Source organism: Falco punctatus, assembly GCF_963210335.1.
Source record: "Falco punctatus genome assembly, chromosome: 6".
Classification (NCBI taxonomy): Eukaryota; Metazoa; Chordata; class Aves; order Falconiformes; family Falconidae; genus Falco; species Falco punctatus.
Window position 1 is genome coordinate 9,180,465 of NC_137585.1, and position 12,102 is coordinate 9,192,566.

Genomic DNA, 12,102 nt, shown 5'->3' on the forward strand with positions numbered 1-12,102 from the left:
CACGCTGTAAAAGCAGAGTGCCAGGAAAGCAGGAACGATGACTTTTCATACCCTTGCTTGTTCTGAGTCAATGCACTGGCACAGGGTCGAATCGGATACAGGAAACCTGGGTCCTCTCACCTCTGCCCACTGGTGTGGCCTTGGAACGCCACCTAATGCGTCTGAGGCAGTCTGCTGTCCCACCCAGCTCCTACTATCACAGCTAAAACTACTATAAAAATAAAAGATCATCCTTGGAAAAGTTCTCCTTCTCTGGCTGAGGCATGCAAAGAGAGAATTTGATACACTCCCATGCATTGCCCCCAGGGTAGCAGCAATTAATTTTTGTGCTGATTTTAGCATGCTGATCCACTCATTAATACCTTCTGTTTTGCGGTCAGTGAAAAATTGTGAGCCCAACTACTCCTAGGAAAAAAAAACAAAGATATTCCAAGTATGTATCAGCTGAGTAACTGGGCTAAAATTGGCCGGCTATTTTGGCTTGTTTGCAGACAGTTCCCTTTAACTGTCTGCTGTTTGTAACGTGCATCTGGTCTGGCACATTACACGACACGCTTTCTGCCCCTTGTTGTTTAGCTGAGATGTTACAAACAAGGCAATAATCCAGATCTGGTAGCAACAGGGATGGTCGTGAAAACTAGTGGCTTTTCGGTCTTAGGTCTCACAGCCACTTAAAGAATAGGTCAGCCTCACCCACCCCCGTTTCGGACGAGCAGAGGCATTCCAGCCTCACACAGGCAACATCAAGCCCTGGACCCCCCCGGACCCCCTCCCCTCCCCGGAGCCTCCCCACGCTCGGCAGGGAAGGAGGAGCAGGGCAGCCACCCCCGCAGCCCCGGCTGGATTACGTGCCTGCTCACGTTGTATTTATAACCCCTGAAGTCACCCGGAGGGGGGGGGAAGGGGGGGTAGTGGGGGACGTTGTTGCTGAATGGTGTGTTTAGTTTTCTGCCTTTTAAATTAAAAAAAAAAAAATAGTACTTTTAATTTATGGTTATTTATTTCTTATTTATTTACTGCCGCGCAATAAACCAATGTAGCAAGAAAAACACGCGCCACCGCGCGCAGCAGGCGGGGCGACACGCGCGGGCTGGCAGGGGGCACGTCCCTTCTTGCCCCCTCCCCGGTACGTGACGGGTGTGCCTGCCCCCACCCCCACCCCGCAAACCCGAGCCCCGCCCGCAGCCAGCGACAGCCCCCGCCCCGGCGGCACCCAGACGGCGGGGGGTGGGGGCGGGGTGCCTCCCCGTGACGTCACAGCCCGCACTTTGCCGGCAGCGGGCGGCGCGCTCCCGCGGCAGGGCTCGGCGTCGCGCTGCGCCGGTGCGGGGCTGGCTGAGCACCCGGCCGCAGGGCAGGCAGGGAGCCGCAGCAGCCCTCGGAGGGAAGGGGACAGCGCGGCAGCATGAAGTTCCAGTACAAGGAGGACCACCCGTTCGAGTACAGGAAAAAAGAAGGGGAGAAAATCCGGAAGAAATACCCCGACAGAGTCCCTGTGAGTGGCGGGGAGGGGGCGGCGGGGCTGCTCGCCTTGCCTGGCGGCCGCCGCGCTCGGCGCCTTTGTGCTCCTCGTCGCCTGCCTCTTGCTTTATTTTTTTAAGGCAAAAGCAACGAGATTCGTCAAGACGGTTGCGATCTTGACGATCTGATTCAGATTCCAGGCCGCTTTTCTCTTTAGCGCACAACTGTGGCTGCTTATTCCGTGGGGCGGGCTGTGCTGGCGGGGGGGTGCGGGGGCAGTACCCCCTTTTTTCTGGGAGCCGCAGTGCCTGGCCGGCGGCAATGCCGCTAATTCGGGCAGCCTGCGTGCGTGGGGGCGGGGCGGGAGCGGGGGGGAGCTTACCGCCGGCTCCGGGAAAATGGAGGAGAACAATGAGTGGGTTAATCGGGTGCTCTTCGTTGAAAACAAGGGCTGTATCCCTGTCACCTGATCCTTTCCCTTTATTTGTGTTTTGCTTTCCTCTGGCCTGTCTTTTGGATACAGCCTTGCGCTGTCCTTTTGCTTTGCATGAGAGAAAAATGATACTTCTCCGTCTTCCTGCCCTCCTGTTTAATCATCCTGTGGAGAAAACATTACTTGGAAAACGAGGTCATCCAGCTAAACTTTGCTTCCTCATCCTTATGTCCCTTTGGAGTGCCTGTGGAAAACTTCTAGCTTTATGATTCCGAATAATAATAGGCGGAAAAGAAATGACGAATCAAATTAATAGCGATATATTTTTTGGTTCCTTTTTAATAAACGTTTTGCAAATGTTCGTTCTTTCCGTCCCCGCTGGAGAGGTCTGTTCCAGATTTGCTGCCCAGGGGTACTGCCCGCAAAATAATTTAGGCGCTCCCATAAATCTGAGGACAAGGGCGAGCAGTTACACCATGCATTTTCCCTGCAGGCTAACACCATTTTTAATCTTGGGAGTGGCCTTCAGCTGGACTTGCAAAAAGTTCGTGGAGGCCAGTATTTGCATTTCTCCTAGGAGGTTTTGGGACCCCTGGCATAGTGTAGCAGGTTGCGCATGCAGCGAGTCGGTGGTGAGGTGTGTGTGGTTCTGTGGCCCGTGATGGGGACCGCAGAGGGCTTGGTAGGTCAGGAGTGAGACAAGCTGTAAACTGAGGATGAATGTGGTGGACCGTACAGCAGATTGTGATAGATGAGTCTGGAAGAGACGTGTGAGAAGCCCAGGACCAGGCCCAGCCTGGCAAGAGGTCAAGTTAGGGGGGTGTTGGCAGACCTTTATGGAGAGAGCCGGACCAGAATAAAAAGGTGTGCTGTAGGTAAGGATAAATGAAAATGGTGCATGGCGAGGCCCAGATGTGAATTGTCATGGGTAGGCTTTTGTTATAGCTGCATGTGGAGCAAATAAACGCAGCAGACAACTGTTCTTTACATCATTTCTGTCTCTGCCCTTTCCGAGAGCAGGATCCTTGAAGATGACGTCCGTTTGGCTGCCTACACTGCAGCACCCTGGTACATCTCAGCATTTTGCTGAGATTATACTGTTGGCACAGTCCCACGTTACCACAGTCACCACCCAGCAGCAACAGACAGAGAATCTCTATCAGCCCTTTGGATTTTCTTTGTAGGTTTGTGTGTGTGAAGGGTTTGGTGCTTCAGAAGAGATAGCTGTGTTATCAGGCATACTGACTACAGCTGATGGTCAGGTTAGCAGAGCACCTCCATCCTTCCCCTGCCCCTTTGCAAGAGGGTGATCTCTCTTAAGCTCAGTGATCCCATTTAATTCTTTCCTAGGGGCTTAGAAGCCCCAACACGCACCTCTTCATCATAAGCATGGCTTCTTTTCCTTTATTATCTAATGACCAAGCTACCCTTTTGGGTCAGGGTGGTCGTGTCAGTGCTGCTAGCAAACAGTTCTGCTTGTCAATAGTTTTTGAAATTGGAGGTAAGAGCTAATGGTTTCTCTCCACTGCAATTTATTGCGTTAGATATTGCCTTATTGGATGTGTGGGCGAAAATTGTGCTAAGTGCATTTTGCTGTTCAGCCTGCACCTGTTCAATGAGCTTGTGGAACGGTCCTTCCTTCGTAGCATTTCCCAATTGCATCTCGTACAGAAGTGCATGTCCTACCGCAAACTGCCTGAAAGAGCTTGAATGCCTTGTACTAATTGAGACGCTTGAAGTTCTTGAAGTAGCAGAGACAATCATGTTTCTATTTTAAAAACAAACTTAGATTTTTTTTCAGGGGGTTTGACTGTGTTGGCAGCATCCCAATGGAGCACAGGGAAGAGATGTCCAATCTAGCACCTCTGTGGTGTGACGTGACTTGGATCTAGAAGGAGCCAAGTTAGCATGGCACTTTGTCCAGCCTAAATACACCGAGCTCATCATCATAACATTTTTCTCTGGCATAGTGTCTCACTGATGTGACAACTCCATTTTGCTTCCAAAGGCGGCTTAGTCCACAGCAGCTCAGCCCTTTCTGTTACACAACACATAGAGTTGCTGGTTTGGGTTGCTACAGAGCTGTGGGAGGTAGAACCCTTGGAAATTAGTCCTCAGTAGCGTCTCAGGTGGGGTATTTACAGTTATAGGGTATAACAGTAAAAAGTTGAGGAGGTTCAGAAAATCCAGCTTCTTGTTTAGATGATCAAAATGGCTTCTGCAGAACAGCAAGCCACATAGACTGAATGATGTAATAATCTTCTACCAGTTCAAAAATATGTGTCACCAAAAAACTGCCTGCAGGGTTTTTTCTGTACAAACCCAGTAGTTCCAAAGGTTTCCAAGGCTTTTCACAAAAGGAGTTCAGGTCACTTTGGAATACTTCCTTGCTTCTGAGGTAAACATTTTGCCTAGTTCTGGTAACAGAAATTTCCTGTAGCAGATCTCTCAGTCTGACCTTAAAGCTGCAGAGCTTCATATTTTTCTGTGTCATAATGACATTAGAGTATAATGAGGGTTAGTATTTTGTGTCGAAGTTCTCTGTGGGTCCAGTTGCCCAGATGGTAACATGTTTTTTTTATTATTATATATTTATATGAATAAGGAAATGTCCATAACTATATGAACTAGGGAAAATAACCTTAAAGGATAAGAATTTCAGAGTAGAATATAACTACTGAAGAACTGGGGTTTAAAAAAAAACCCAACAAACAACATTCCCCAATGAGCTGTAGTTTCTTTTTAATTCTTTGCTTCATTCTAGGGCACTTGATATAGGTGAGTGTGGAAATTAGGATGTGGGACTACTGGGAGCAGGGCTGATTTTGTGCCAGGCAGTTTGGAACTGTAACCTGGAAACAGTTCAACTTACTTGTGATACTTCTTGTGTTCATGTATTAGCCTCCTGGCAGCTCCTTCATACAAAATTAACCTGCGTTGGGACCATCAAGGTGACCTGATTTTTTTTTTTGTTCTCGGCCATTATGGTTTATTTTTATGTCTGTTCCAGTCTCCATTTTTTACTCACTGTGCTGACTGCTGCAGTCCTGGGCTCCCAGCATAGCTGTTGCCAGTGATTTTAAGTCTTCTTCTCACCTATCTGTTTTTTAACGTTGTGTATTTGTTACAAAATTAACAAATTTCTAAAGGCTTGGTAGCACCATCTGTCTCAAAGGCTAGTATTCGTTTGCACTGATGCTTTTTGGTCCTTTCAGGTTTATGACGCTCGTGGGTTGTTTTGTGCTTTCTCACTCTCTCTCTCTCTCTCCAGGTAATTGTGGAAAAAGCACCAAAAGCCAGAGTACCCGATCTAGACAAAAGGAAGTATCTTGTGCCTTCTGACCTCACAGGTAACAAAGTCTACCTTCCTGATTTTTCAGTGATAAGGTTTCAGAAGTGTTTTTTACTCTATGATCAGCACCAAGAAAATACACAGGCAAGCTCAACATCTGATCATTACCCCAGTTTAGCTGGCTGGCCCTGTTACATTTATGTCCCTTACAACATGTAGAATGCTCTGAGATCTTCTGAGGTACCCTGCTGACTTAGCTAACATGCATGTGTTACAGCTGACTTCTAGCCATGATGAAAATGACTGAATTGTGTATCATAGACAGTAGCATAATCATCAGTCAATGACATAGCTGCAGAGTTGCTGGAGGCTGTATCCTTGTTGCAGGAAGAGACAAGTTCTTGAAATAGTCCCATTGTTTTCCATCCCTGTGGTCGGAGTCATGGCTAAAAAGTTCCTTTTCTGGTGGTCATGGCCATTTTGTGTGTGATCACATTTGTTTTCATTTGAAAGCATGAATGTGTTAAAGAAACAGCATTTATTTTTCTTGCAGTATATAATGGATTGCAGAATACTTTCTTGTGCAACATAGCTAAAGCAAATAGTAAGGAATTTTTTTTTTAGCAATAGTGTGAACATTTACACCAAGTCTAAATTCTCTAAGTAGTCTTTGATCTGTGGGATTTGAAGGTTAAGCTAGTTAGGGATCTTTATACCATTCCCCACAATAGAGTATTTCATACCATAAGTAGGTGGAGTGTAGATTTAGACGGTACATGGTCTGAGGCATGTACCTGAGAAACTGCTAGCTCAGAGTGGATTGGCAGCTAATGTGATTACAATCATGAAGTTACTGCTTTCTTTCCTGCATTGTCCATTTTTCCCTACTTTTCACATACAGTATGTGACCTCCACCATCAAAAGAAAACCACTATGGTTAGAGTAAAAAAACCACCAAAAAAACCAAAACGTGCTTTCTGCATCTAAGGCATTCTCCTCTGTTCCTCTTCAGTTGGCCAATTCTACTTCTTAATCAGAAAGCGGATCCACCTGAGGCCAGAAGATGCCCTGTTCTTCTTTGTCAATAATACCATCCCTCCCACCAGTGCTACCATGGGCCAGCTGTATGAGGTAAGCCTGGCCCATCTCTTTCTCCTTTTGTTGGAGTGTCCAGAAGAATGCATATCGTCACTGAAGGACAACTGAGTGCTACTCAACTGGCAGTGTATGCAGCTTGGTCACAGATGCCTGAACACGGACCCTCTTGGCCTGGGCTGTATCATGTCATCTGTTTAGAGAAGTTCCATCCTGCAATTATAAAGAGGAGCGAGCCCAGGGAGCCTCATCATTTTAACTGATTGTTTGCTAGTTGAAAGTCAGTGGTGTATCAGGTGGTGAATAGTTGCCTCAGTAGTGGTATGTTTCTCCTACTACTTTAACAAAGTATTGAAATAAACCACTTTATGTACAGAGGAAAGATTGTAGCTGGGGTAGGGTGTGGGCAGAACATACCCACTAGCTTTCCTGTTTGTACAAAAGAAATTTCCTTTTAGTAAGTAAAAGAACAGTATCACTGGGCAACCAACTGTCTATAAATACATTGTCAAGGAACACTTAACTCTTCGTTCAGAATTACTTTTTCATCACTTGTACTGTGTATTTGAGGACCTTGTAGGACCCTGTGAACGTTGCTACCCAGCATTTCTACTGAGCAGTGTTATTTGATCGATCTTAAAGGCATATTCTGTCCCTATCAGATGGATGTTCCTCAGTTATATAGCCATTATATCGTGGCTGGTTTACAGCCTGGATTGATTTCTCCTTCTGTTGTGTTAGCATGTTTTAATAGGAGAGCTCCAGTATGGTGCTGTGAGCCTTGTTTGACCTGTCACCTTTTGACAATAACTGGACAGTTTGTAATTGGACTGGTGAAGTTATTGTAAGATTAACATGTGCGGGAGGTTGTCCAAATCTGGACATGTAGGAGGAAGGTCTAGCTATGCAGAGCTGAGATCAGGACACTTGTTACTGGCACTCTGCAGACTTTTTGTGTCCATGTAATCACTTAACATCTCAACTTTACTTCCCGTATGTAAAACAGGACTAGAAACACAGCCATTTGTCAAAGTGTTCTGAAAAGCAAGAATCATAACCGTATTTACCAAATAATGAACTATCTAGATGTGATTTTTGACTTGTTAAAGCATGCCAGGTCTCTCCTCTTGATCTTAAGGCCATACCAGTGCTGAGATTCTGCTGCGCAGCCTGCAACAAAGGTGTTTCTGCAGCACACTCGGGCTATGAGTCTTCCAGTAAATTCATTGTATCCTAAAGGGTGACATGCCTGAATTTAGGAGTAGAGCTGTGGGAGTAGGGAAAGGGAGTTGCTGTACACTCTGTTTGGTATGAGGAAGTGAAGCCTTCAATGTAAAGGGGGAGAAATAACAAAAGAGAGGTTATGTCCTCTTGCTGTTACAGTGATCTCTTGGTTGGGCTTTTCCACATATAGTGAGTTACAAAGCTTTGGTTTGTTACGTTCTCCCTTTCTCCCCTTGCAGGATAACCACGAGGAGGACTATTTTCTCTATGTGGCCTACAGCGATGAAAGCGTCTATGGCAAGTGAGCACCAGCCCCTCAGGCATGCAGGCGAGATGGACTGATGGAATGGATTTGGGGGGGAGGGATGTTGGAGAGGAGGAAGGAGGATGCCTGAGAAGAAGGGAAGAGAACTGGAAGTGAATCACATGCACAATGCCATCACCTTCCATGCATTAATTGTAACCATTATTTTTTAAATTGAGGGGAGGGAGGGTAGGGGGACAGTGTATGAAAGGGTGAACTGAAAGGCTAACGAGGGGTTCTGCACTGGAATGGGGAGATTCCACTGTTCATAGGTCTTCTCTTGCCACAGCTGGAAGTATTTAGCTAGTACTGCTGGACAAGCCAGTGTGGTGGAGCTCCAGGAGAGTGACTGGGCAGGATGGCCGTTTTTGTGTAACCCTTTCATTGGATGGAGAAGGCATGCCATGTATTGTACACTGACCTTGTTACGCCTTGCCCATGGCACGGGCTGCACTCCTGTGAGCATTTAGCGAGCTGTGAAGTACTTCACTCTGCCCACACAAGGCTGTCCTGTGCTGACAGTCCTCACTCCAACTGCTACCTGTGAAGTGTTCCAAGAGTTTTGTGTTTCCCATCACATCCATCAGTATTAGAAGGGCTAACTGAGGGCTGGGAACTCCTCAGCTGTGAGACTTGAAGGTTGGGGAAAAGAAGGAAGGATTATTTTTTTTTTTTTTCCTTTGTTGCTTTAATTGCAAGTGCTGGACAGAAAAATTAGGGACAACCCTTTTGTTCTTTTCAGTGAAGTCAACTGATAAACTCATAAGCACATGGCTAGAAAGGACCTCAAGAGAATTACTAGCCTACTCTAGCTCTGAGACAGGACTGAGTATACCAAACATGTCCACCATGGCTGCTCATCAAATTTGTTCTTAGTGAACTTCACAGAGGCAGATCCTGGAGGCTGCTGAGACTGTCTGTTCAGTTCCTAGATAGCCTCTTTCCTTGCTACCTAACTTTAGCCTCCTTTGCTGTACATTAAGGCAACTAACTACTAGTGGTCTTGTTATTGAACAAACAAAATTATCTATCAGTGTTGTCCTTGTACCAGTCTTCTGCAGAATTGAAGATGGCAGAAGTCCTGTGGGTTTAGCCTTCCCTTCCATGTCTCATCCCTGTACAGCCCTTGCACCACATGCACAAGTGGAAGAAATTAGTTGCTCCCACGTGTGTTTTGCTGGCTTTTTGTGACTGGACAACAGTGCCACTTTTTGCGAGAGGGAAAGGGGAAGGGGAATAATTATTTTATTTTAAGCCAATGTTGTTCTTAGAAAGGTGCCAGATAGATGCTGTCCTGTGCAAGCCTTACGCTGTCATGCCAAAGCAGTTTCTTCCCAGTGGCACAAACAGCAGATTTTCCCGTAACTGATGAGGGGATGGGGTTTGAAGAGTGAGCTGACTTTCAGCAAAATTCTGGGGTCTTACCTAAAAATCAGAGAACTGGACCTGAATTACTGTAAACATTCCTACATTTAAGAGAGGGACCAAGAAGGATGAAGAAGATGGGCAGATTCCAAAATAAATTGAAGGTGTTTGCTCTGTTTACATGAAGTTAGATCAGAGTTCTCTGTGTTCCTCGGGAATGAGAAATCAAGATGAGTGCTCCCATGATTGTGGAAGACGGGAAATCAGGTTTCAGCCTTCTCTGACTGTTCCACCAAGGTACACAAGGCGAAAGAGCAGGCTGTGAGTGTGAAGTGGGAGTCACTGGCAGAGCTGTGTGAAGGTCAGGGAAGGCAGCGTAGTGGGGCAGGAGGGTCACTGCCCGTGTGGTATGGGAAGTAGAAGAATGGGAGAGAAGGGAGGGACCTCAGAGGATGTAGACACAGCAATCGTAACGGGCAGACAGAAAATGGGGGAACAAAGGATGAAATGGGTGGGTTAGCATCCGCAGTTTTTAATCCTGAATGTCAGGTTTGTTGTTCCATCATGTGTTCATCTGGAATAAATGCATTGGGATGAGTTGTACCTACTGCCAACTTAGATAACTTCAGTTCCTGCCTGCAGTGCTCAGTCCTCTCCTTTTGGCCCACTCTCCTCCACTTAGCAGGCTCTTCTCACATCCGCTGGGTGCAGGTCCGCATCGGTCTCTTGTTTTAGAAAGCTCTGAATGTTCTGAAGCAGAGAACAGAGCCAGGAGGCTTTCTAGGGTAAAAGATAAGTTGCGGGCAGATGGTGTGCATCTGTCTGCCGCTGTCCCACTTGCTCATGTGTGTGCTGCCAAGCACGCGGTTGTGTGTTGTCTCAAATGAGCCCGTGCTTAGGCACACTCAGGGGAGAAAGAGTTGGCATCTGGGGTGCTTGGTTTTGTGTTCAGACCTCCCCTCCCCTCCTGCTGCTGGGTTTGTAAGTGACATGTGTGGGACTAATCTCAGCTGTTTGTTACATGTAGAGTTTACAGTTGAATTTAGTTATTTTATGGTTCTTTTAACTGGATTGTGGCATTTACTTCTGTTTTTGCGCTAGTCCGGTACGAGGTAATGATGGTAATTCTTTTTTTGTGTTGGTTAGCTGCAGGTTCCTGTAAAAAAAAAAAAAAAAAAAAAAAGTTCATACTACTTGAGCTAAATCAGCCAATCAATAAAATGCATTTGAAAATCACAGGCTTAGTCCAAAATGGGTGACTAGCATTTCTTCCCAATGTGGGCTTGTAAATAAAGGGACTGCTTTGCCAGAACTTCTTGCTGTTACTTTTTCCCAGGATGCCAGATCTGCTCTGTCCTGTCTTCCAGGACGAGTCACTTCTCTCTTTTTTTGGTTATGTCATCACAGACACACCTGGCTGTGTCTTGCTGTGCCACCAACGTGAACTGTAATTAGACCCGGATGACATCAGAAGGTCTTAAGAAGAGTAATGGGTGCACTGAGGCATTCTCTGCCTTTTTAAGGCCCTGAACAGTCCTAGCAAGTTGACAGGACCCTGAGGGTGCCACCAGCCGTGACTGTCCCTGCCAGGACCCCAGGACCACTCATCACCCTGCCAGTGGCCCAGGAGCCCATTTCAGTCCCCCAAGGGCTATTGGCCCCTGTCCCAGCGATGCTGCAACAGGGCTGGTCTCCAGCCCCCCGCCATCCCTGGCTCCCCTCAGCTCCCCGCCATCCCTGACCCTGGCCCTGGCCCGCAGATGGGATTACCATCCTGACCTTGCCTCATCACCGTGATGAACCTTATGGCTGGGGCTGGTGCCTGGGCTGGACCACCATCTCTGGGCCTGCCCCACTTCCCTGCTGGGTGCAGTAGGGTGGGTGCCATGGTGCCCTGCCAGCCGTGTCCCTCAGGGCGCTGCTAGCCCTCACTGGTGACAGCTCAGGCTGAGGTGGGACTCCCAGCCATAGGCAGAGGCTGGGGGGAGGCCCCGCGGTGCCTTAGGGCCCTCTAAAGGTAGGAAAAGCAGAGAAGGAAATCTGGGACTCCTTGAAAAGTAAGCCTGTAGGAGCAGCAGATTTAAGCTGTGTTATCTTGCAGATACTTGTGCACTGAGAGGGAAGGAGTCCTGCTGGGAGCTGGCGAGACCGATGGACGCTGTTTGCTCAGCGCCGTAACTCCACGTCAGGCACCAGCAGTGCACAAGGAGGAATGGGATGCGTGCTGTCATCTGGGGAAGTGGTGAGGAATGTGCCGCTTCTTCCACCTCCTCCTCGTCACCTGCAGTTTGTGTGGGTGCCGCTGGCCGGAGCGGCAGGAGCCGACTGTGCTAATGCTGCAAAGGAGCAACCACCAGCTCTCGCCCTGCTGTGCACTGAGCAAGAGGGTAGCCGGCAGCAGTGAAGCCAAGAATTACGATACTGAAACTCGTAGGAATAAAAGTCACTAGGCCTAATAGGATCTTCTCTTCCCCCACTGCATACAGGGTGGAAGCATAGTGTGGGCTTTTGTTGGTAGCGCTGAGGGAGAGGTGGTAATTCATCCTGCACCGGGTAAACTCAGAACCTGCCCATAGCAGCAGTTTCTGTGTTTGTATCCACCATCATGACTAAAACAAGCTCCCCCCTGTATGGCAGAAGGTGCTGTGACTCCAGCCAGATGGGCAAAGAAGGGCTAAAAGCTTATACCGTCAGCTGAAATAATTCGAATTTCAGCTTCAAACATTGTGCATGTTTTGCTGTCTAGGTTGTGGCTTTGTCTGCTGGCTCAAGGAGAAAAGCACTATGAGTATGTTTAAGCAGGCCTCTCCCACTCCCCCTCTCCCCCCTTTTCTAGGAAATCGGTGAATCAGTGATGTTTGTACCGGCCATGCTGCTTTGCATGTTTGTGTCGGTGCCACCACTGAAAGAAACAGCAGGCAGGTGCAT

General features: G+C 47.5%; 1 protein-coding gene across 1 annotated transcript; it reads left to right on the plus strand.

Annotated features, from left to right (window-relative positions):
* The first annotated feature begins 1,261 nt into the window (after nucleotides 1–1,261).
* Nucleotides 1,262–10,486, plus strand: GABARAPL1 (GABA type A receptor associated protein like 1). The gene is made up of 4 exons (XM_080392334.1): nucleotides 1,262–1,495; nucleotides 5,166–5,244; nucleotides 6,199–6,317; nucleotides 7,745–10,486. Exons 1-4 carry the CDS (start codon nucleotides 1,406–1,408, stop codon nucleotides 7,808–7,810), a joined length of 354 nt encoding a protein of 117 aa, XP_080248460.1. The 5' UTR covers nucleotides 1,262–1,405; the 3' UTR covers nucleotides 7,811–10,486.
* The last annotated feature ends 1,616 nt before the right edge of the window (nucleotides 10,487–12,102 follow it).

Bases quoted from the DNA above. Each gene is read 5' to 3' on its own strand.
- GABARAPL1 (XM_080392334.1), top strand. From the start codon at position 1,406: ATGAAGTTCCAGTACAAGGAGGACCACCCGTTCGAGTACAGGAAAAAA. The intron at 1,496-5,165 runs GTGAGTGGCGGG...CTCTCTCTCCAG, and splicing joins AATACCCCGACAGAGTCCCT to GTAATTGTGGAAAAAGCACC. The intron at 6,318-7,744 runs GTAAGCCTGGCC...CTCCCCTTGCAG, and splicing joins CCATGGGCCAGCTGTATGAG to GATAACCACGAGGAGGACTA.